Genomic DNA, 25274 nt, shown 5'->3' with positions numbered 1-25274 from the left:
GAATAACCCGGACTAATGAAGAATAACTTCGATGAAACCAAGCAAAGTACAGTGATGATGGTACCAGAACTGATTTCACCATGAAACAATCCAACACCACATACCATCTCCATCTTTCCTGCCCTGGAAGATTATTACGACAGATGGAGCCCGAAGTCATGGACTAAATGAACTCACCGAACATTTTAGAGGGATGGCCCATAGACTGAGGGAATGATATCTCTGTGTGTGTGTGTGTGTGTATATATATATATATAAAGAGAAACCCAGGAAAAGGGGGGGTGATTAATGGACATGTACTGGAAAATATGAGACTTGCGCATGACGCAGATGGTATAGAATAAGGGGTGGATATTGTCCTGGTTTCGGCAGGGATAGAGTTAATTTCCTTCCTAGTAGCTGGTACAGTGCTGTGTTTTGGATTTAGGATGAGAGCAAAGTTGATAACACACCAATGTTTCAGTTGTTGCTAGGTAATGCTTATGCTAGCCAAGGACTTTTTAGTTTCCCATGGTCTACCAACTGAGAAGGCTGGAGGTGCACAAGAAGCTGGGAGAGGGCACAGCCAAACTGGCCAAAGAAACATTCCGTACCATGTGACGTCATGCTCAGTACATAAACGGGGGAAAGCTGGCCGGGGGGGCCGCTGCTCGGGGACTGGCTGTGCATTGGTTGGCGCGTGGTGAGCAATTGCACTGTGCATCACTTGCTTTGTGTATTATTATTATTATTATTGCTATTATTATTTTATTTCCATTATTAAACTGTTTTTATCTCAACCCACGAGTTTTTCTGACTTGTGCTCTTCCAATTCTCTCCCCCATCCCACCGGGGGTTGGGGGGGCAGGTGGGAGGAGTGAGCGAGCGGCTGTGTGGTGCTCAGTTACCAACTGAGGTTAAACCACGACATGTCTTCATATTATCATTACAGATTTTATCCTTTTAGTTGTACCTTTTAGTTTCCTTTTATGATCGGTCTTCCTTTTATATAGTGCTCCTTTTGAAGTTAAGCAAAAGGAGCTTTGTGGGAGTTTGGATGGATCTTTTGTTTTTTTTTGTGGTGGTTTTTTTTTTTTTTTTCCCCTGGCATCTGTTGCTCTTCCAGAGATGTTGAATCTGTACCTGGCATGGTTAATATTGTAGAGGTGTTTTTCAATAACAATATGAACTAGATTGTGTGCATGCCCCAACATCGACTCAGAAATTGCTTTTCTTCTCATCAGTTCCCTGATTCATTACTAATGTATTATCTGTTCTTTGAAGGTCAGATCTTTCTGACTGCTATCTTTGGTTATTAGAGTTCTTGTAGAATGTGGACCTTTTAGTTGGGAAACATTCAAGTAATGTGTCATTTAGCAGTTCAGAATAAAGGCTTAAAATCTCATTTAACCTTTTTATTTGACAGTGCTAATATTTTCTTGAGATATTCCAGACTGAAGGGTAACCATTTCAGAGATACTTTTACCAGCAAATATTAAATATAATAGACCTCTATTAATTCAGAGATCTTTTTGGATCTCAGTGAGGAAATGAACTCTTGTTAATATTAATGAAAGCTACAAGCAAGTGTGTAGTGAAGAAGCTGTTGCTGTTGTCAAAGGCACATGTTAATTGGTAATTAGAATTCACTAATAATGAACACAGCACCACTCATGTCAAATAATTAATATGTTGCTTGTACTAGTGATTATGTCAAATGTCAAAAATTACATGGGCCAAAAGGAGCTGATCATGTAAGCTGAAGAAATTCCAACTGAAAAAGTACATCCTCTTGAAATAAGTTCTGAAATTAACTTGTTAGGATAAACTTTTGTTATTTTTCCTTTCAGTTGTTCAGTCTCTTGAAAGAACAGAAAAATGATTTAGTGTGAAGAGTAGTAGAACGTAATACCTAGAGATGGCAGCTTTGAGCTGTGTTTTGAGCTGTGTACTAGTCATTGTGTAACGTTTCCTTTATAGTTGAGAGAAAAAATATCCACAGAGAAGAAATTAGATTAAGTTTTTGACTTGAGCTCCTGAGATTTCAAAGCCTAGCACTAGACCAGAGTGAGAGTACAGAGCTTGTATTGCCTGATTGTGGTGCAAGGTAAATTGAAGATGTATAATTGACTCTGTGGAGAATGAAATAAGTTACTGTGCCCATTTCCCTCAGAATGCTTCTTTAGTTAAAATTGAAGTACTGTACTACTTTATTCTGAAGAAAAAAAGATCAGAAGACTCCCACTGATGTATAGTTATAACAAGTGACTAAGACTTTTTATGCATTTATAGAGGAGAGAGTATAAAAATGTTCTTGCTTTTAAACCAACTGAACTGTTAGATAGTTTTACCTTCAGTGTCTCTTCACACTGGTTATTGGAAAAGTGCTACCTATATCTGTTAGCCATTGGTTCTCCCGTATCTTAAAGATTATATATACTTCCTGGCATCTTGATACTGAAAAATGTCAACATACTTTGAAATAATTCATAAAAGAAGTAGGATTATAAAGAGACTGAAGGAAATGGCCTGTGAGGTTTTTAAAGTAGGTACATATAGCTTTGCTAAACGGTGACTAGATAGGGAGTTAGTAAATTGAAAAAAATACTGGATCCCTGGAATAAAGTAGAAAGGGAGTTGGCATATGGGGTGAGTATATGGTCGCTGCTGGGAGTTTACTCGGTAGTGAGCTTGTGGTTGTATCACAGAATTCTACCTTGTAATTAAGCTGTTGCTAGTAGTCCCAAGACAGTGGAAGGATGACTGGGCACTGAGATTTGTTTCCCTTGAGATCGGCAATAGGAATGAAGCAAACAGGCAGGCTAACATAGTAGTAATCATAAAGATGTTTTCCAGTATATGGACCATTTTATACGTAGTCAAATTTAATCTGGCTCATTTGAGTTTTATGAATGTTACTTACAATTTTAGTGCTTTATTAAAAAAGAATAATTGTTTTGATTACTTTTCCAAATTAATTGATATTGATGTTGAGTCTGTGTATCTCTTCTGGTATTTTTTTTATTAGCCTAATCAAAACCTAGTATTAACAAAAAAAAGTAAAAACTTTTTCTGCTTTAATATGAGTGAGACAAAATCTTTCTCCGATTGGTTTGTTGTTATTCTTTTATATGCCTATTTTTGTTGGCTATTGTAGTATAATTTGGAACAGCACTAGGAATGTAAGTCTTTTCTAACTATTCTATTAATAATTATTAGCAGGTTGTACAACCAAGTTGCATAGCTTTATTATTTTATGACTTTAAATTAGATCTTATGCACAACTTGCTTTCTCATTCTGATTTGCAGACCTCAGAAGTATATGAGAAGTAGGTGAGATGAGCTGTCATACAGTTTTTGCATGTAGTCTAGATAAAAGCCTATTCAGAGTTCCTCTTCAATTAAGTGGACCTTGCTCATCAAGAGATTGGTTCCTTTATGTAAAAATGTGATATTTTTCATTCCTTGTTTCAACATTATATTCCAATTGGTTTGAAAGTTGAAGTCTAAGCATTATTGGCTTTTATGTCTAGCAGATCTAAAAGCAGATGCCTAGTTAATACTTTTATATGCAGTCTCCATTACTTATTCCTTCCTTCCAATATGTTTAATCCAAATATTAAATGTACCAAAGATCAGACTGATATCTCTGCTAAAATCCCAGCTTATACCTTCAGCAGTTTTAAAGCTCTGTTCACATAATTTTATTTGCATGCTTTTCGTCAGCCTACTTTTCTGTAAATGTAGGAATTTTCACGCAAACAAGTAAATTTCAAATTTTGTTTTTTTGCCAAAAGCACACTACCTTATTTTCCTGTCCTACATTTTGAATGCTACTGTAGTCCAGGAAAAAAGTTATTGGCTTTTAAGATACATAGGAACTGACTTAATTGAATCCTTCAATGAATTAATACCTTTAACTGTAGCCAGAAACAATGTGGAAAACTGTGGAAATAATGAAGAAATAAAGTGACAGCACTCTTGATTACGCTAACCTCCTGACATACAGATTGCTGCAGTATGTACTGTCTTGAACTTGAATTTGGTCCTATTGGGAAGCTCAGGTTCTAATATGCTCCTCATGTAACATAGCAGGTTCTTGTTCAGTGAGGATATAGTTCCACAATAAGCTAAGAATAATAAAGCAGGCTGCAGGAGGAAAAGTTAAGTGAAGACTGCTTTCCAGTCTGTCAGTCCTGATCTAATGGGAGGATTATGGGATCAAGTAGAGATGTTGATTATTCTTTTTTTTTTCTTGTGATATATAAAAGAAAGTTCTTGATGTTGCTACCATATTAAAGGAGGTCATGGTCTGAGGAAATGAAGAGGAGGTATGAGGCAGTCCTAACGCAGGTGGCACGTATTGAATGCAGAAAACAGGCCTGTGATGGATGAGTTATTGCCAGATGACTTTTTTTGCGTCTTACTTACATTTTGCTTGAAAAAAAATTCCAGAAATATCTTATTGATGTACAGATTTGACTAAACTTTTAGAAATTTCAGGTAAGCATAGAGAACAAAAGTTCTGATGAACTTTTGAGTCCTGTTAGTTTACATAAAGTTAATTTATATACTAACGCATGGGTACAATCTAAGAGAGGAAAACAGATTGATAGTCTTGTTTCAAGAAAATGGAGAATGACTGTTCTTCATGTGGTTTGTGAGTGGCATATCTTTGGCCAAATTTTCAGGAACAGATTGGACTTATATAAGAATTAAGTCAGAAAACTTGATTCTGAGAGAGAAACTTTTCTGTGCATCCATAATACAGTTAAGAAATACAAAATGAAAATTATGTGGTTATTTTAACATGATTAATTTACTTCCAATTCATTAGAAATGGATTATAAATTACTGCCTTATGCATTTCCTTTACACTTTTTTTGTGGTAACTAACAGATAAGATTCTTTTGGAATGCAGGCAGGATTTGCATAACAGTGTAGTGTTCGCAGGTACAGTCGAGCAGCTGATAAGTATTGTTCTTTTAGGAAAAAAGAAAAATTGCAAAGTCTAAAAGAATAAAAATAGAAGTTTTAGAAAAGTCTTGAATGACTGCATTTATATGAAATGTAAAATCAATATTAACCCCTGACATATGGGGTAGGGAAGAGCCTGTCCAAGGTCAAAGGAACTAACGATTTTGGCCGTCTGTTTGTTCAGGATTCAATGTGAAGTGTGTAGAAGAGTTACTCTGGTCTGCTGTATAGTTTGTCTACTGGGACTTATTACACAAGTGGGTGCTATTACTTGCTCTGTTGGCGATCTTGTTGAGTAACTTCCTTGCTCTGTTTCAGTTTTTTCTCACTGTAAAACGCTCCTCTGTGAAGCGATTTGAAGTCTTGTTAAAATGACTATGCAAAGGCTAGGTGATACTGTTGGGGCATGATTTTTCAGGAATTACCAAGTACACAGCCTTGGAAATCGGGAACACAAGACAGCTGAAGTAAAGCATACTGGATCACTGGTCATTTTTGCAATTTTTAAATCTTTTTACCTCTATTAAAAATAAGTATTCATTTACCTTTTATGTGGAAATTCTGTGGGTTACTTTGTCAGTTTTTATGAAACCTCGAATGCACAAATCGCCATGTTAATTTATGATTACTCACTTAAAGGAGAATTTATTTTTGGATTTGGAGCCTTTATTAATTTACAGAAATTAGTGCTTTCATGTAGATCCTGACTTTCTTTGTTACTGTAACTCTAAGGATAAATGCACATTGAAAGATTTTATTCTTTCCGGCTTCTAAAAGAATTATAATTTGCCCTCATTATAAAGTTCAGACTGCTAAGCCAATTGCCATTTGTTTACCAGAACTCTGTTTTTTCTGTGTCATCTGTTTAGTCACACAAAGTAAGTGACTTTTCAAAGTTTCTGGTTTTGTGTTTTTTTTTTTTTTTTTTTTTTTTTTTAAGAAAAATATTTTTACTTTTACAATTTGGATATTGTTCATGATCATCCAATGGATTATTTTTGTTATTGTTTATAATAGAAAATGAAATAAGGAAGAGGCTCTCAAGGGATATGCATGTATTAAAAATTTGTTTTCAGAGCCAGAAAGAATAGTTGAGGTTGGAAAGGACCTCTGGATATCAACTTGACCAGCCTCTCTGCTCAAAGCAGGGTCAACTACAGCAGGTTGCTCCAGACTTCTTCCAGTTGGGTTTTCAATATCTCCAAGGATATTCAATTCCACAGAATCTCTGAGCAACCCTTTCCAGCTTTTGACCATCTTCACTGTAAAAAGAAATGTTTTTTCTTATATTTAAATTGGATTTCCTGTAGTCCAGTTTGTGCCCATCACCTGTTGTCTGTTCACTGGATAATACTGAGAAGAGTCTCGCTCCCTCTGTTTTACCCTCTCCCACCAGGCATTTAATTTTATTTGAATTCTTTGGTTATTTAAAAACACACATTCTTCAAAGATGCTGATGATATCAATAAGGTGAAGAAATTAAGAGGAATTTTACTGCCTTAAATTGCTTACTTCCTCCAGCAGGCATTCCAAATTGTGACAGTTTACTTTGAGTTCTTCTGTATTTGAGTTATTCTCTTGTTTCCATTTTGGCTAGAGGAAGTGTGTGTGTCAATCATTACTCTGTAAGAGAAATACTAGATCAAACGAATGTTTTCTTCTTCTCTTGAGAAATGCGACTTAACTGTTTTGTTCAAATCCTGACTTTGGTCTTATGATTCCTGCCTTGTCCTCTCATCCTCTCTGTCCAATGTGCACAGTCAACTATTTACAGATCATATTCCTTTTTTCATCTTTCTTTATCATTATGGTTCATCAAAAATTTCTACTGAAATAATTTTATCAGGGAAAAAAGCTGATTTGAGAAAATGGAAATATCTATTGGAAAGTTTTGTTTCCATTGAAACTAACAGGAGCCATACTAGCTGTTTTGTTGGCTTGCACCTGAACAGTTGCCAAGAAACCAACTGATGTGATCTGCAGGTGGGAATGTCATGAATGAGTGAGCTGCCTACCTGCTTGGTTTACAGCAAGAAATTTCTCATTTTTGCTGGAATTCCCTACTGAGCAGGAACTCCAAATTACAAGTTCAATATACAGTGTAGTTTTATATACTTCAGTTTGCATATGGTAATATTTATATGAAATTTTCATTGAAAAACATAAGATTTTTAAAGGTTTATGTAGGTTTTTAGATAATTTTATTAATGTGAAGTAATATATCTAAAATAACCAAGGTTAATTTATTGAGTATATACTCACCTTTACTATCTGCCACTCTGATTAAAAGTGTTGCTTTTGACACGTGGTATCAAAACTTTAAAATATGAGTGTGTTGGAGGTCTTGTATCTTCTTGGTGCCTATCTGCCTGTTGTTTTGTTATCTGTTCCTTGGACAGTCTGCCTCTTGGTCTTGTTGCTCCTCCAGGCTGAGGAGTACAACTTTTAACATCTTCCATCTGGGCCAGATTCTTGACACTTTTCCCTCATTAATTTCACATGGACTTTCAGTTTTATACTTTTTGTTGTTGTTGTTTTTCATCTCATTGCTCTTGCAGTATGCTATCTTACTATAAACAGATATCTAGTATGCTTTATTCATTTAAAGGTCAGCAGTTTTTGTGTACTAGCACTCTTGAAGCTCTGTATCATGTGTATTGCGTCTGTCAGAAAGTCTCACCTTTAGCATATACCTTGATTTATACTTTTTATAAAGTTTATAAGTAAGTTACAAAGTTAGTATAAGTTTGTAAGGGGATTCCTTCTTTTCTTTCACAATCTTCGTGCTGCTTAGGACCATTTGCACTTGTATCCTTCCTACAATCTCTTCCTGATTAGGCTTTCCAGATAAATGTCCACCTTTACATGCCTAGGATGTTGTTTTTTGTCCTGTATAACTATGCATGTAATTTTTTTTTTTTCATTCTGTCTTTCTTCTACTGACTTTGGTCTGTGAGCCATTCTTTCTCCATGTTCAGCTGATCATCACTAACTTTTAAAGTGTTTTTCAGCAGCACTAGGAGCTTCTTAATCTCAGAAATACCCTGAGCGAAGCTTAGTTAAATCTGTTTTTGTCGTTGATAAAGCAGTTGTCATGACCTTCTTGTCTTTTTCTCTGTGAATAGTCTTGTGTACAGGATCTGCTGTGTCATTCATAAAGATTGCTCCTCACAGAAGTGTTCTTTTATCTGAACTTTGAATCATTTAAGCAGAACTGTGAGGAGGACTTTTACTGTCAGCTGTCTGAGTAATCGTTTCAAAGTTCATGCAGCTCTTTAGGTCACCTTTTTTTGTGCAGTGTCTTTCCTCAGTGTCAGAAATCTTTTTTTCAAATACTGTTATACAGTACCTGCAACTCCCTAATTAGCTCCCTCTTTCTTCTGTAGTCTGTTATCAGCATTTAAAAATAAATAAATAATTAGTCCACTATGTTAGCGATGCTGATGATTGGTCTTTTGAGATCGATGTGGCAGTGTAATGAATAAGCCATATGCAATCCTTTTAAGAAGAGTATTTGTTCAAGCCATTCCTTTGGATCAGTGCACAGCCTCCTTACACCTTTTGTGGGTCTTCACCAAGCTCTTTGAAATGTTGTTTTATCTCATAGGAAAAAAAATGGGATCAGACTTATATATCTCTAATCCTACTATAAATTCCTACTGAAGGATGTGAACATCTTTTGTTCAAACACCACCAGTCCACGCTAATCAGTAACACAAAGTATCACTGCATAGGAGCAACTTTAAATTCCAAATCAAGAAATGTTTACCTCCCTCAAATGAAAATATAGTTGAAAATCTTGCATATGTTTCAAGTATACTCTTGAAGACAGGTCAGACAGTTTGGTCAGTCATTTACTGACTAATCTCTCTGAGTAATGAGGAAGTTTTTCTTGTGGTCCTGGACTCTGTTGTTTGCCATCAACTGTAGGTATATAGACAGCATTATAACCCACTCAAGCCTTTGTTTTGCTGGACTAAAAGACAGTCATTCTAGTGATATCTATATTTTATATGCCTGCCAGTCTGAGTTCATCTTTCTTGACATGTATAATAATAGCATGCAGTTTACATTTTGATTTAGATCCCATCAGCTCCTTGTACAATAAGTCTGAAATTTCCACATGGTTGATCCAGACTTCTTATATTAGGTAGTTTCTTTATCTTCTAGTCTCTTCTTCTGAGGCTCAGTATTCCATGCCAAGCAAAACTTGCCAAATGTGCTAAGCCTGCAGCTTCCTTTTTTTTTTTTTTTAAAAACCAGGTAAGATTGAATTTAGGGTAAACCCTAGAATATATACATTGCAGTATGCAGAAGACAACTGCCAACTGTACAAACAGCATGCAGATGGGATGCAGAATGTGTGTGGTTCTGGGTATGTCCTAGCAAAGATTAAGTACCATTCTCAGAACCAGAGGCAGTTTTTTCTACTCAGGGTAAACTGTCCTTGAGCCAGTCTGTGAAGCCAACAAGCTGGAATTTGTTCTGTGACTTTGTATGTCTTGGTTTGCTACTCCAGATGAAGTTTGAGATTTAGTAGGATTTCCTTTCAGTTAATATTTAAGTAAATCATTCATTACTTATCAAAACAGATGGCATTGCTGTTTGAGGTATGCTGTTTCCAGGCAGACTAGAAAATCTGTTTTGCATCCCTTTAAAAGAACTCAAAGTATCCCCCTATGGGATTTGATTTTAGCAAATGTGCCCAAGAGGATGCTATACACACATTGTCCCTTTTCTTTGGGTTCTGATGACTATGAAGTCTCAGTCATCGATCTCATGTTACTTTTTTGTTAAGAGAGAATGTGCTCTCTCGTGCACGTGCTGAATGAAATCCCCATAGACCGTGTGGAAAATCACATTTTAGTTCTGTGAACTGTTCCTTAAGAAAACAATATAATATCCTTTCTGTTTAGTTTTTTCTAATAGAATGCTGCAGTATGAATTAGAAGAGCCATGTAATTAAAGTTTTTCTGCTTGAAGGAATCCGGTTGAGATTCATTTTGGTGTCATTTTCATGGCTGGGTTTATTTTTCAGAGAAATAGTCTCCTTATCATCATTGTTGGTTTAGTTTAAATATCATTGTCTGGGATTAGTATCTGATATTGAGCTGGTTAATGTAGCACTAGTTAAATGTGAAGATTTAAAGCAGATTGTTCGGTTATGAAATATTATGCAGCACAGAAGTATGCAGTTCAGATGTTATCTTTCTGTAATCCATTATTAGCTTTATCTTCTCTTCGTTTTAATTTTTACAGGAAGACATCTACATGTATGGAGGCAAAATTGAAACAAATAATGGCAATGTTACTGATGAGCTGTGGATTTTCAACATACACAGTCAAACATGGAGTACCAGAACTCCTGCAGTACTTGTACATGGCCAACAATATGCTGTGGAAGGTCATTCAGCACACGTAGTAGAGCTGGACAGCAGAGATGTGGTTATGATTATCATTTTTGGATATTCTGCCATATATGGTTACACAAGCATTGTGCAAGAATACTACATCAGTAAGTCACTTTCAAATAATTTTCATCGTGTACTGATAAAAAACATCCTGATTTTTTTTTTAAAGTCAAGAGCACTCCTGTTTTCAGAAAATATGTATTTTGCAAAATAAATAAAACCTCATCTTTTTTCCTTCAAATTATGTAGATCAGATTTCTTATTAAGCAGTAGCATGTTATACATGTTTAGAGTATAATGCCTTTGACACTGTGTTATTATATACATGGCCGTGGTAGTCTAAGGGGGTAAGGGTTGAAACCAGAAATTCCATGCAGTGGTTATTGTTGTGTTGAAACTTGCTTTTTTACCACAGAGTAGATAAAGTAAAATGAGTAGAGCAAAAAAAGAAAGGGCAAAAGAGAATACAATGAAAAGTGCCTACTACAATAACTTAGTTATTTTGAAGGTTCTTTAATGTTGCTGTAATATTTTCATTCTGATGTTCTAAATGTCATAATTTAGTTCATCATTGTATATAGGGTTCTCTCTAAAGTGTATACATATTGCTACTAGAGGAAATAAGGGAAAATTAACATGAATTTTTGTAAATAACCTGCCATTTCTGTCTGGGATTTCCCTTGCGAACTGGGAAGCTTTTCTTAGGGGTGATTTTAAATGCTAGAATTAAATAAACCAAGATAGTTTTTTCAGATACGTAGTACATCTAAGATATTATTTCAATAGAATAAACATGAAAATCTACACCTTCTGATACATTTTTAGGAATATTTATATGCCCACTAATTCAAATTATAATCTTCTCTTACTTTTTTGCATCCCTTGTTTTCTATAGACTTGATCCAAGTCTCTCAGTTATTTAAGCAATCACAGAATGCATAATAAAAAATTTCAAAGTAATATTTTTATATTAAGGCATAATAAATTGTTCCATTTTACTTTTTTGCATGTATGCATATGTATATAAATGCTGTTTAAGCAGATTTATGGGGTGGGGAAATCCCTTCAAAACAGAGAGTTCTTATGCTTCTTGATGGTAATGTTGAAATTTTATAACAATGTTGAACAAGGATAAAAGAGAATAGGAATAAGAGGAAGAGCACCATGATGTGCTTTATCCACACTGAAAAATTTGGTTAAACTGTATAAACTACTAAAAACTCTGGTCTTAGAATGATGTTTCACAACAACATTGTAAGATTTGTTATTAAAGGCTAGTCTTTTTTAAAAACTTAATTTCTGAAAGTTTTTTTTCTAACCTTCAAGAGAGAAGTTTTTTTTCTTGAAGATAAAAATATGTTGTTCTAGTTTTCTGCATGCTTGTTCACTCTAATGTGGAATTTTGGATGGAATTTGGGATTATTTGCTTCTTCACATGTGGTTTGTTTAGTCTGGAGTAGAAGTACCAGTATTATTCTCACCTATTATTGTGGTTAGTTTAATTATGAAGAGGGAAATGAAAAGGATGAGGAGTACAAGATTAATTTTGTAGTGTAAAATTTTCTGTCTGGTTGATTTTATTGCTGGCCTTATGGCTGAAATGTACAACTTGTTCCTTTTTTTTTTTTTAATGTTAAAGCTATGTTTGTGGGGGATTAATAAAACAGACTATAACTAAACATATAGAAAACAAAGAAAGAAAAAAAACCCAAACCTTTCATACCATGGCAATAAGCTTTGAGTAGGAGAAAGCACTTATTTCTCTGGCAGTTATTATGGGTCTGAATTATTCTCAAGATTTTTGGCTCCTTTCTGAAATAATTTTATCACATACTAGTGAGAAATTTAGTTTGTTAGAGAAAGCATGCTTCACTTGCATCAAATATAAAGTAAACATGTAACAATATAGGGTATTACTGTGAAAACCCATTGATTTCAGTGAGGCTACTCACGTGATGAAAAATCATTGGTGCATGCAGTGCTTTGCAGAGCATGGTCTATGTGCTGTAACTGAAACATTTCTGGTGTGAGTAGTTCTCATGTTTCATTTTACCTCATTGCATCTCTCTCCTTCCCCTCCCTCCTAAGTTAAATGAATTTTGTGGCAAACTTTCCTGAATTCTGTGTCAGCTGTAACATTTATCTACAGTTTTGCAGCTGTAGGATCATTTTTAACCATAAAATTCCAGATGGCAGTTTGAACTAAGAATGACTAGTTTTTTTGGGACTTTAGCAGCTCAGAATCCAAACTTAAAAGACACAGGAAGTGGTAGAAGTATTGCTGTGAACCCACCTGAACAGGAAAGAAAATTTGTTATAAAAAAGGGCTTCTGTGACATTATGGAAAGAAAAATTAGAGTCCCATTTTCTCTCTCTCTGCTTGCTTTTAAAATATACATTGCCTTAACATTTAAAATTGTACTGCTTTATTCTTTCTAAATGTTATCAGCCATGGCTTTTAGTTCTAATGGAGGCTATTTTTCAAGCATTTACCGGATGCCTACTGAAAGAAAGAGGCATAGAAAGAGGCAACTTACACTTTGGTTCATGTGAATTGAAACCTCTAGTGATCCAGTCCTGTTAATTAACTTTAATTAACTCGATATGTGGAATTCTGGTGCTAAAGCTTTCTTTAGTTACTGTGACCCTGATTTTCATGGGGTCCAGGTCAAGAAACATCTAAATAAGTTTAAGTTATTTGTGGATTCCCTAGCTTTTCACGTAGGTATGTAGTCCTTACTAACAAAACATGTGAATCAAATGTGTGCATGGTCTAAAAATTTCTCTGACATTGATTAGTGAAGAAAGTAATTTCTATCAAAGTCAAATACGTTCTGGAAAAATCAGACATGGTTTGCAGGCAGATTTTCATCATGCAAAAGCACAAGAATTCATTTCTACTCCAAAGGTACGGTGGTTGTTGCAGGAACAAAAGTGCTTCCTGTTGTTCTTTCTTGCTATACCTAGACTTATGACTTTTGAGGAACGAATAAATCCTGGTATGAGGTTATATGAATGATTTTACTAACTTGAACCATAAAGCTTTTCTGGGTTACTCCCCAGGGAAATTTATTTCCCTTTAGGTTAGCAATACCTCATAAACCTTCTAAGAATCTCAATGTGAGTCTCAAGGTGAATATAATAATGGTGTTTTGTTTTAGCTGAGGCTTATAAAAGGCCCTTATAGATTAAGAAACTTCTGAATAAGTCTTCTGTGATTTTATTTATTTTTTTTTTTTAGAAGACAGATATTTGTTTGGATTAGCAGCATATCACGTTTTTTAGGCTGATTTTTTTATGACTTTAGAAGTAGGTTATAGGTTGCTTTTGATTAAAAATGTTTCTTTGAAATAGTGTTAAAAGAAATTGCCCTATGATATAACATGTGTTTCCTATTCTTTGTAAGTTATCATGAGCTTCATGGTTGCTCAAAAAATTTTAAAGTTTGTCACTGCAATGAAATGAAGATGACACACTGAGGTGCTTCTTGGACATTCTGTTCTTTTTACCTAATCTGTTCGAAGGTTGTATTGTGGTAAGGACAGATCAGGCCAATATATCTAGCTTTCCTTGGATTTTTTTGGTGGATTTATTACTGCATATTAAACAAAAATGTTTTTCAAACGTCTTTTTAGAAGCAACTTTGTATCAAAATGCTATTTTAAGTATTCTGTTTTGAATGATAAAATGATTATTGCTCAAATTTGCAGTTTTTCTTGATTTGGCCATCCTAACCAGTTTCATACAAAGAAATGAAGTGAAGAAAAGGAAGAGTAAGGTTTTGTCTCTTATTTTACTTGCTTTGCATTCTCTGATGATGGAATGGTGTTACGTCTTTGGATGTGATTAACCTCCTGTGAGCAAAAGGCTGGAATTTATCACCTTGGCCATCAAAATATTTTTAAACGTAAACACCATATTTTATAATTTCTTTCAAAAATATATGAGGATTAATCTTAAACAGTTCGGGTTTTGTTCACAGTGTCATTGGAAAATTGGTTATAATTTTAGTGACTAGGCATCTTCTAATTCATAGCCTACCTTTATCAATGGCCAGTTTATATTCACTTGTTTTCTGGGTGATACATTGTTTAATGTAAGCAGCTCATCTCCCTTCCTTGAAGTCTCTTTGAATTATATTTATAGAAACCAATCCTCCATTTTGCAAGACTAATTAAGGCAACCTCATCTATTCTGCTCTCATTCTAATAGTTCATCTCTGTACCTTCTCCACAAGGAGTTAATCTCTTTTGAACATGGATGATTAGAAAAGCCTGTGGGATATTCTAGGTGAGATTTCACCAGTGCCTGGCTAAATAACCTTAACCCTACTTTATTGGGAACAGCTCACTTGGTATGTAGTAAAATGACATTTGCACTGCATCCATGAGAAAGTCATTAATGGCTCATAGACCTTCTCTGATGAAGCAGTGCTCCTACTCATTCTTCTCAGTCATTATCAACTGATGAGCTTCCATTTTATAGAAGGTCATGTTGCTAATCCCAGTGCACAATATCTTTAAATTATGTTGAATTTTGATCCATTTTTTCCAGTAGCCAAGATTATCCATTTCATTCTGAGTGTTTTTCTGCTGCTTCTGTGAATTGATAGCGTTTACATTTATGCAATTATTACACCTTCAATTTGTGAAATTGAAGTGTCATAAAATGCACCCATTCTGATCCTTAGGAAGTCTCCCTAGTAATGCCAGTACCTCTCAACATTGTTCAAAGCTACTTCTTGTTCAGTGCCCAAATCCCATTCTGTTATAATGGCTTATTTACTAATTTCCCCATTGTGACACTATAGTAAGGACATTACTGAAGCCCAGATACCGAGAACACCTATGCTTCCTTCTGTAGATAACTGTTTTTCAGGTAAATGTGTTGTAAACAGATTGGTACATTTATATTGTCCATTGCAACAGTTTCCCATTATTTCAACATTTTTTTATTTATCCTTTTTAAAAAAAAACTTTGTTCTAAACCTTTGCGTATTACTGAGGCAAGCTTAAGGTCTGTAATTGTCCAGATCTTGTCTCTCCTCCCTCTGGTCTTTAATGTCAGCACTATGGTTGCCATTCTTTGGTAATATCTAACCAGCTTTGTTTAAAATGCTTGCTACTGGGCCTGCAATTTCACTTGCTGTGTCTGTCAGAATTTTGGAATGGAGTCATACCCCCAGCTTCAGTACCTTGAATTAATGAGTTTAGCTTTTATCTCTGCTGTAATTAGTTTTTCTGTTTACATGCTTTTGTAGATGCCTTTTTTCTTTTTTTTCTTTCACTTGATCAGTCTCCTGGAAATTGTCATGGTAAAGCTGGACATGAAGTGCATGATTCCGTTTGACAAAGGTGACCAGAATATTGCAGCATGTAACTGTGTCCAGCTGTTTAGTATCTGACAGATTTAATTATCTGAAGTTATCATAGTGACTTGCCTAAGCATTTCAAGAGAAATTTTATGTGGTAGAATTCTCTGGAAGATTGCCCAGATGCTGATGAAAAATGTCAAATTACAAATGAAAAGTAAAAGCCCCTATTACTGGAATTATTTTCTTTTTTGTGATTTTTTTTTTCCAAAATTCATTTGACCTTATTTTTATACTGTCTATTAGACTTACAAATTGAAATCTGTGAAATAAAAACAATCCTATTTCCTTATTTCTAGTTTGCTTATTCATAGAGCTCTTTCTGTATTTGGCTTTTAAGCTGTTGAGGATGCAGAATTTTGCATGACTGATTTGGTAAATCGAGTACTTCATCTGATCTAATGATAGAAAGAGTGGGATCTCTTTGAGTATGAGAAGTGTTATGTAAATACCTTCAATAAAAATTGGATTTCTGTTTAAAAAAAAGATAGGTGAAGATCCATATCAATGAATTGTTTAAAAAAAACCAAAGCAGATCATATGCATAGTAATGTCTTTAAATTCAGACAGAGGTGTATTCTTTTTGTCTGAATGATGCAATATTTAAGATGCTGAAGAAGTGTGAAAGAGATCAAAACTGCATATATACATTTCATTATTCAAAATTCAGACAGCTCAACTAAATTTTAGAATGGGAAATAGAAGGAGAAACTGTAATACTGCTTTTGACTTTTACTTCAGAAAGATGTTGCTGGACCTCTGTTCTCAAGTTTAGGTAGTTATCCATAGCATATGTTTTTTATTATGCAAGAAAGAACAGCTATTCATATTTCTGCGCAAGTCATGTAAAGCTATGCAATATGCAATTTTACTGTGACAGTGTTCTAAATGCTACATGAACCAGTCAGATATAAATGCAAAATATTCTATTATGCATATGATCAACACCATTGTGTAGATTTATGCAGAGAAATAGTCATTTTTCCCTGAAAAGCATATATGCCAATCTTTAGACTGATCACTATTTAAATGAAAAAATGAGGATGGTGTTGGTGATAAACATGTATCTGTAGGTTGACTCCTCACCAACCCTCTTACATAAATTGTATCAAGTAGATCTATTTGTTAGCAAGGTAATATGTATGTAAAATACAGTATTATTGGTACAAATTTGATGTTTGTGTTCAGAGCTGCAGTTCTTAATAGATAATATTGATAATATCCAACTAGAGACTGGAATAAAATACTAGTTACATTACACTACATATAAATAATGTAAATATACTGTGTCAGATATAAACAGTGTATTACACAAATATCAGCATTCATACACACAAAAAATCAGCACAAGTCTTCCAGTTTAATCTATACTTTATAACTTGCTATAAGCACTCATTACTGAAGAAAATGTAACTTGCTTATAGAGGCAGTGCCTGGAAACCATTTAATGCAAGTAGAATAGCAACAGTAATAACTGAAAGTATGAGTCTTTTCACTGAACAGAAGAATCCGAAGGAAAAAGAGGTAATCTTAAACTACCTACATAATATCAGATAAAAATGGAAATGGAATTTAAACTGACTTTCAGATGAAGCAAGGTGTATGGTGTTGTGTGCTAGCCTTGGATAAATAACTTTTGTAATGGCAGCCAATTTAGGTTAAGAATTAGGAGACTGCTCCATTTTAGAAGTCCTTGTCCACACTTTCTATTCTTCTTACATAATCTTCAAGAGGCTGTAAGTGAATTATTTCTTCCATTTCACATCCATAGAACTGGCTGCCTAATCATCATAGGCTCTTTTGAATAGGCTATAGGAAATACTTCCTGGCTTGCTCTTTTTGTGGCTTATGTCATCAGCTGGGAAGATGGAGGGGAAAAAAATGGAAATTTCAGGGCCACAGGCAACAAGAAGTCACTTAACCTCTCTGCCTTTTTTATTGCTATGGTAAAATAGTTTCCAATTGTGTTTTATTCTTCAGTCATAACAGCTCTTGTGAATGGTTTTATTTGGTGTCTCTCTGCAGTTATTAATGATGTGATGTAAAATGTGGATTTAAGTGCCAGTTTAATGAGCTGCTATCAAATTATCCTTTTGTGAATTTTCAGCAACCGAGTAGGTATATTTGCAGTTAAATAACTAAGAAACAGTAGTTGGAAACTGATTTTAGCTCAATAATCTTACAGTTTACTAGCAAAGTGTCTATCTGTATCCATACGTACTTTGAGCTACCTTACATTACATGCTTCTCACAAGTCGCAGCAGTTCAGTTTCTGGCAGGCTTCTCCAGACAGTTTCCCCTTGATTTAGTACAGGTGTTCCTAATGCAGCTGAAGTAGCTGCAGCACTGAATTCTCATCAGCCATCTCTGGCTGGACAAAGTTAAGGCTGAGAGAGAATTAATTGTAACTCTTAATTTCATATTTTCCAAAAGGTTTGGGCTTTTTTTTTTTGTTATGTGTGTGTGCTGAACTCACACATGGGAGAGTATGAGATACTGCCTGGCACCTGTAACAATGATGTATTTGTGATTTAATTAAGAATAACAGATAATAGTCTAATAACATTATCCAACTGCAGGTATTTTGATACATTGCTATAAAATTACTTCTTAAAACAAGTCCCTAGTTATTGCTGTGTTTAGAATTACAGTGAAAATGATTTTATATACTTAAAACTCCTAGTATTGAGTGTTAGCAATAGTAAGCCTAAAACCTGTGTCTTTTGTGCATCTGTTGCAGGGTCTAACTCTTGGCTCGTACCAGAAACAAAAGGAGCAATTGTGCAAGGTGGATATGGCCATACTAGTGTCTATGATGAACTGACAAAATCTGTTTACGTCCATGGTGGATACAAAGCATTACCTGGCAATAAATATGGTTTGGTGGATGATCTTTACAGATATGAAGTTAATACTCGGACATGGTAAGTGGGGTTTGTAATGTAGGAAACTAAGTTGTTTGTTACTGAAAAAGAAAACATAAGTGTAGAGTAAAGTCACGTAGGCACCTCCATATCCTTTGCACGTTGCAGAACAGTACATTCCCTGCAACAAAATGGAAGAATTGTGGTGAGGGATTAGACTTTAGCCAAGGGATTAATGGAGCTACACATCGAAGGAATGGCAGGGAGGAAGCTTTGCACATGTTCTACAAATTAGGAAAAGGTTCTCCTATCCAGATATAACCACCATGCAGAAATAGTACACGTGTACTGTTTCCATATGGTACAAATATACTGGTGATGCACATTCAAGTGCCTGTTATATAAATAAGCAGAGAAATCTTAGAACTGTGGAAGGTTATTTTTCACAAAATTATCAGAAATCAGGGAAAATTCCTGATATTGTATAGGGATCATTAGATATTAATATTCTTGATGTTTCTATTTTTGTCAGTTCCATGTCCCTCAAGTTTATTGTAACTTATGAATGCTACTTATATGTTATGTATAGAAAGTGACCTTAAATGTTTTTTCTTACCTTAGAGATGATTTGAGTCAAGAACTATTTCTCAGAACATTTTATTCTTGCAATTTAATATTTGTGTTGAGCACTAATGGCTTAACTTTAAGCACACAAGACTTGCTCTCAGATGTTGGAAACGTGGGTTTGATTTCACTGGGGCTCTTGATTTTGAATGCCACTAACTCATGGCACTTGGCAACATTATTACAAGAATTTTCTGTCCCTTTTAATGTATTTTTAAATGGCTGGAATTTTAATGCTCTCTTATTATACTCTATTCTTGGAACAAAGTGATACTGTATCTTTTGAAGGTCTGTTCAACAGTATAATAATAATTATTGGAATATTTTTATTTCTTATATAAAAACTAATAACGAATGCTTCTATCTATACTAATGTGACATTCTCTGCAGCTTGTAGAGAACTCTTTTATTCGTTTCATGAGTATTACACTGGAAGTCAATTGTACTATGGGACTGAAAACTGGCTGAGAGAATGGGGTAATGACACTTATGTAGTAATAAAATCTTTGTTTACTGTATCTGTGACTTCTTATACTCAGTATTCAAAGGACTCGGTGAGGCAACTGAGCCAGAACATGCCACTGGCTAGGTGGGGTATGAGGAAGAGGTGGAGTCATGACAGCTTTCTCATGCCCATGTACGTGGCTTTTTTCACACTCGCATCTGCTTGTCCTCACTGTCTCTGTTTTTCTCTTGCACTCGCTCTGTTTCTCTGTCTGATCTGGCTGAGGTTCATATGTTTCACTAAGTCACAGAATCATAGAATGGTTTGGGTTGGAAGGGACCTTAAAGATCATCTAGTTCCAACCCCCCTGCCATGGGCAGGGACACCTTCCACTAGACCAAGTTGCTCAAAGCCCCATCCAACCTGGCCTTGAACACTTCCAGGGATGGGGCATCTACAACCTCTCTGGGCAACCTGTTCCAGTGCCTCACCACCCTCATAGTGAACAATTTCTTCTTTACAGATAATCTAAATCTACCCTCTTTCAGTTTAAAGCCATTACTCCTTGTCCTGTCACTACATGCCCTTGTAAAAAGTCCTTCTCCAGCTTTCTTGTAAGCCCCCTTCTTGATATTCAAAGTCTTGGTATACAAAGCTGATTACTTGTTTTATTCAGTGGCATGTGGGTTTTCATTTCATCATATAAATCAGGCATAAGCTTTATGGTTCTTGGAATGTGAGGGGGCGATATTTTAATTCCTAGTGTGAACATTATTTCTAATATATGATGGAGAATTCCAGTGTTTGTAATACCTGCATTGCTTTGCATTACTTGCATACTGCTGCAGTTGGCAACTGGAGGGCAACGTGGTGCTGGGCTTAGATAATGGCCTGAAACAGCGGAAGCACCTGCTGGCTCCTGGGTATTTCTATTACCATTATAATATCATGCTGCTGTATGCAACACTTGGCTTTGGTATAGTTAACATGGACTAATGTTTGCAGATACACGTAAATGTGCATAAATAATGAATTCGGTGTAAAGTGTGCTGAGACTCTCACATAATTTGCATGGGGTTGATATGTGTTGGAGAGTTCCGAAGATTGCTCTCATCAGTAATGCTAATGAATAGTGAAAATCATGCCCAAATTAACAAACTTGGTCTGTATTACTCTTCTACTTCTGCTGAATCTTGCGGAAAAGTTACTGTTATCAGGATGGATGAAACTCAGTACACAATATACAAAAATTAGGGCCTCCCCCCCCCGCCCCATACAATGTGGGGACCAGGGCTGGGGCAATGCAGTTGGGTGACAAGCAGATAAGTGAGTAGCCCAAAGAAAAACTGTGGGGATTGCTATTATATCCACTGTGGAGAGGAGAGAGTCCTTAGTTTTCCCCGGAACACTGTATGGCTCTTTAGGCCTTTAGTGATGAAGACAACTATTTGTAGACAGCTGCAAGGCAGGATAATCAAGACAGAGCCTAGTGTACGGCAATTAATGTAAATTAGGAGGTAGGAGCTGTAGAAGCTGGTGAAGCAAAAGACAAAAAGAAATCTATAGTCCAAATGGATAAGGACAACATGTTCTTGGTATATTACCATTCTTTCAACTCATAGCAGCACTATTCCTCTATTACTAGTTGAAAATAACTGTTAAAAATGTCTTACTCTGTTTGTTTGTCATTCCTCATTTTATATGTTGCTAACTGATGAGTTGAGACCAAGTATCACATTTTTCTGGGTAGGTACCATAAGTGTTCTGTATCAAGCTGATTCCTGGTTAGAAAAACACACTTATGTTGTGCTCTATTTTCAAAGTGTATTAATCAGAAATACACAACAAAAATGCAAGTCACTTAACAGAAAAAAAAAAAGGGGGGTTAAAAACAGAAGCATATTGGTGGATATGCTGGTGGCTTGAAAGAATTATTGCATTTTTAAGCAATTAAAAAAAAATCTCATTTACTTTCATTTAGTCTTTGGTATTTCCTTTGATGTTACTTTCTAGGGGTGGGGGGGACTCTATTTAAATGACAATGTAGAACTTAAGTTTAATGCCTTCCTCTCAGATGGTTAAACATACGATCTCTTATTACTTAAAAAATATCTCAAGTTTATTGATTGATTTTACATCGTTATGTCAAAACAATGAGACATACTTCAAACCCTCTCCCCCAAACCCTATGATGATGTAAAAATACTGAACAAATGTTATCAGTGTGATTCAAGAGAGACAGTATTATTCAATCAGAGGAAAAGATTATCAAGTCAGTATGTTCACTACAGGAAACGAATGACAAAACAGTTTAATTGTAGGTGTGAGCAGCGTGCAGTAACACAAGTGAAAGTGAGAGTCTAAACTTGAAAACTGTTAGATTACTGACACAAATAAAAGGTCATTAGGGGAATGTAAATAATATTCTGTACTGGCGATATAATCAGCTCTTCACAAACATTTCTACAGCTGGTCTACTTAACTAATTCAAGCTGGCAAAACCTACAAATGGTTATTCTCTCCCTTGGTAAGATTTATTTGCTATGATTGAATCAAGTTTGTATTCTGTTCTCTCTACTAGCCCCACACCTGCCACTTTAAAACTGTGGTATTGATAGCTCTTGGCTACTGTTGGGCCCATGTTATTGCTCTGGCACAAAGCAAAACTGCACAGACACAGGCTAAAATGAATGAAGACTCAATGTGCATGGACTACTTTTTTTTTTTTTTTGGCACTGAAATTCTGTATGTTTGAGTTTGCCAGCCTGAATATATTTATGAAGCAGTGCAAGTGTGTTTCATTGTACCTAGAATGACTTCTACCATTTCTTTTCCAGGTCTGAGTGTTCAATTAATTAAAAAAAAAAAAGTTTCTCCTTTTCCAATACTTAGGATGGTCTAATGATTCTTTTAGCCTTCTAAAGAGTTCTTTGTTGCATTTCTTGAGCAAAAAACCAACTTGGCTAAGGATATATAAAAATCAGAATTAATAATATGAATAGGTTTTCACTCAGTTTTGAGTAAAATTTACCATATCATTAATCACTTCTGAAAAATGTAAACATGATATAATTTTTTCCGAGAAGTTATTTGACAAACTTTTTTTTTTAATTAGAAAAAAATTAATGGCATTTGTCCTGGTTTTGTCTGGGATAGAGTTAATTTTCTTCCTAGTAGCTGGCACAGTGCTGTGTTTTGGATTTAGTACCAGAATAATGTTGATAACACACTGATGTTTCAATTGTTGCTAAGTAGTGCTTACACTGATCAAGGACTTTTCAGCTTCCCATGCTCTACCAACTGAGAAGGCTGGAGGTGCCCAAGAAGCTGGGAGGGGGCACAGCCAGGACAGCCGACCCAAACTGGCCAAAGGGATATTCCATACCATGTGACGTCATGCTCAGTACATAAACCGGGGGGAGTTGGCCGGGGGGCGGTGACCGCTGCTCGGGGACTGGCTGGGCATCGGTCGGCGGGTGGTGAGCAATTGCATTGTACATCACTTATTTTGTATATTCTTTTATCATTATTATTATTATTATTTTCCCTTCCTTTTCTGTCTTTATCTCAACCCACAGATTTTACTTTTTTTCCCAATTCTCTCCCCCGTTGCACTGGGGGGTGGAGTGAGCAAATGGCTGTGTGGTGTTTAGCTGCCTGCCAGACTAAACCACAACAGTCCTTTTGGCGCCCAACATGGGGCACGAAGGGTTGAAATGCTGACAGATCTGGCCAGAGCATGTTAAGGCAAATTTTATAAGCATTCATCATATTGGTTTAATAGTCACTGGTCACAATGTTGATTAATTTACTCTCAAAGTTGTTGTGCCTGCTCTCAGAGTTGTGTTATGTAACACCTTACTTGCTGTACATGTTCCCTGTTGTGCTGTCTATCACCTCTGGGAGCTGGATCAAGGATATCATTTTGCTGCACTGTGTAATACTGCTTTATGATAATGATAAAATTATTGGTCGTGAAACTAATCGGGTATTTGTACTCGGCATTGCCGTCATCTCCGTACCTCGGGAGCCACCTTTTGGAAGCTATTAATAATCGCAGTCTTTATGTTTTCTCCTCAGGGAACCAATCTATGGGGGAGACAGAGGGGGACGCTTTCCCCCACTCCTTCACCTTCCCTTCCTCCTTCAGGCTAGTTACAGCAGCCTTTAAGAATTCTGAATATCCTTGGGATGTTCAAACCAGCATGTTCCTATTGCTGTGTCTCCTGAATGTGGTTCAAGTCTTGTTTATAGTTAAACAATTATTTAAGAATGCCAACCAGAGATCAACCCCGGCGACAGGCACCGCGGCTAGTCAAACCCTGGCGACAGGCACCGCAGCTGAACCAGAGAACCAGCCTGTGCTGGTATCAGTCACCCTTACACACAAAAAGAAATACACAAGAACATCAGCTCATTTAGTAAGGGATGAAGATGAACCAGGGCCATCATGAGAACAAGAGGAGGAAGAGGAGGCAGAAGCCATAAATGAGATGGTAACCACCCGATCTCTATCCCTGAGTGAGCTGCAAGATATGCGAAAAGATTTCAGCTGTCGTCCAGGCGAGCACGTTGTCACCTGGCTGCTCCGATGCTGGGATAATGGGGACAGTAGCTGGAATTAGAGGGTAAAGAAGCCAAGCAGCTGGGATCCCTTTCCAGGGAAGGGGGCATTGACAAAGTGATTGGAAAAGAGGCACAAGCCCTCAGCCTGTGGAGGTGACTCCTGTCAGGCGTGAAGGAAAGGTATCCCTTCAAGGAAGATGTTATATGTCACCCAGGCAAGTGGACCACCATGGAGAGAGGTATCCAGTACCTGAGGGAATTAGCCATGCTGGATGTGATTTATGATGACCTGAACAACAAGCAGTTATCCAAAGATCCAGATGAAGTCAGGTGTACATGACCCATGTGGTGGAAGTTTGTATGGAGCGCACCATCGTCATATGGAAAGGACTGTTGTGGTTTAAACCTGGCAGGCAGCTAAACACCACACAGCTGTTCGCTTACTCCCTCCCCCCGCAGTGGGATGGGGGAGAGAATCAGGAAAAAAAAAAGATTAAAATTCATGGGTTGAGATAAAGACAGTTTAATAGGACAGAAAAGGAAGGGAAAATAATATAATAATAGTGATAAAAGAATATACAAAATAAGTGATGTACAATGCAATTGCTCACCACCCACCGACTGATGCCCAGCCAGTCCCCGAGCAGCGGTCATCGCCCCCCGGCCAACTCCCCCCGGTTTATGTACTGAGCATGACGTCCCATGGTATGGAATATCCCTTTGGCCAGTTTGGGTCGGCTGTCCTGGCTCCTGGCTGTGTCCCCTCCCAGCTTCTCGCTGGGAGGGCATGAGAAGCTGAAAAGTCCTTGACCAGTGTAAGCACTACTTAGCAACAACTAAAACATCAGTGCGTTATCAACATTATTCTGGTACTAAATCCAAAACACAGCACTGTACCAGCTACTAGGAAGAAAATTAACTCTATCCAACCTGAAACCAGGACATCATTTTAAATGAATGCTAAATATATTTGTTGTAACATGAGAAAATTCATAATCTTTGAGAATACATTTAATCATATTTACTGAGTAATAGCT

At 36.2% G+C, this 25274-nt stretch overlaps 1 protein-coding gene across 1 annotated transcript in view; it reads left to right on the top strand.

The window, feature by feature from the left end:
• The window catches only part of ATRNL1 (attractin-like 1), a 548413-nt gene that overhangs the window by 79034 nt on the left and 444105 nt on the right, over positions 1–25274 (top strand). The window contains exons 8-9 of the mRNA XM_009325920.1: positions 10216–10471; positions 18479–18662. Of these exons, the coding sequence (XP_009324195.1) occupies positions 10216–10471; positions 18479–18662 (440 nt within the window). The remainder of the gene's footprint in view (positions 1–10215; positions 10472–18478; positions 18663–25274) is intronic.

This window comes from Pygoscelis adeliae, unplaced genomic scaffold (genome assembly GCF_000699105.1).
Source record: "Pygoscelis adeliae isolate BGI_AS28 unplaced genomic scaffold, ASM69910v1 Scaffold4, whole genome shotgun sequence".
Lineage (NCBI taxonomy): Eukaryota > Metazoa > Chordata > Aves > Sphenisciformes > Spheniscidae > Pygoscelis > Pygoscelis adeliae.
The sequence above is the reverse complement of the archived record's forward strand: the minus strand, read 5'-3'. Positions and strand labels throughout refer to the sequence as shown.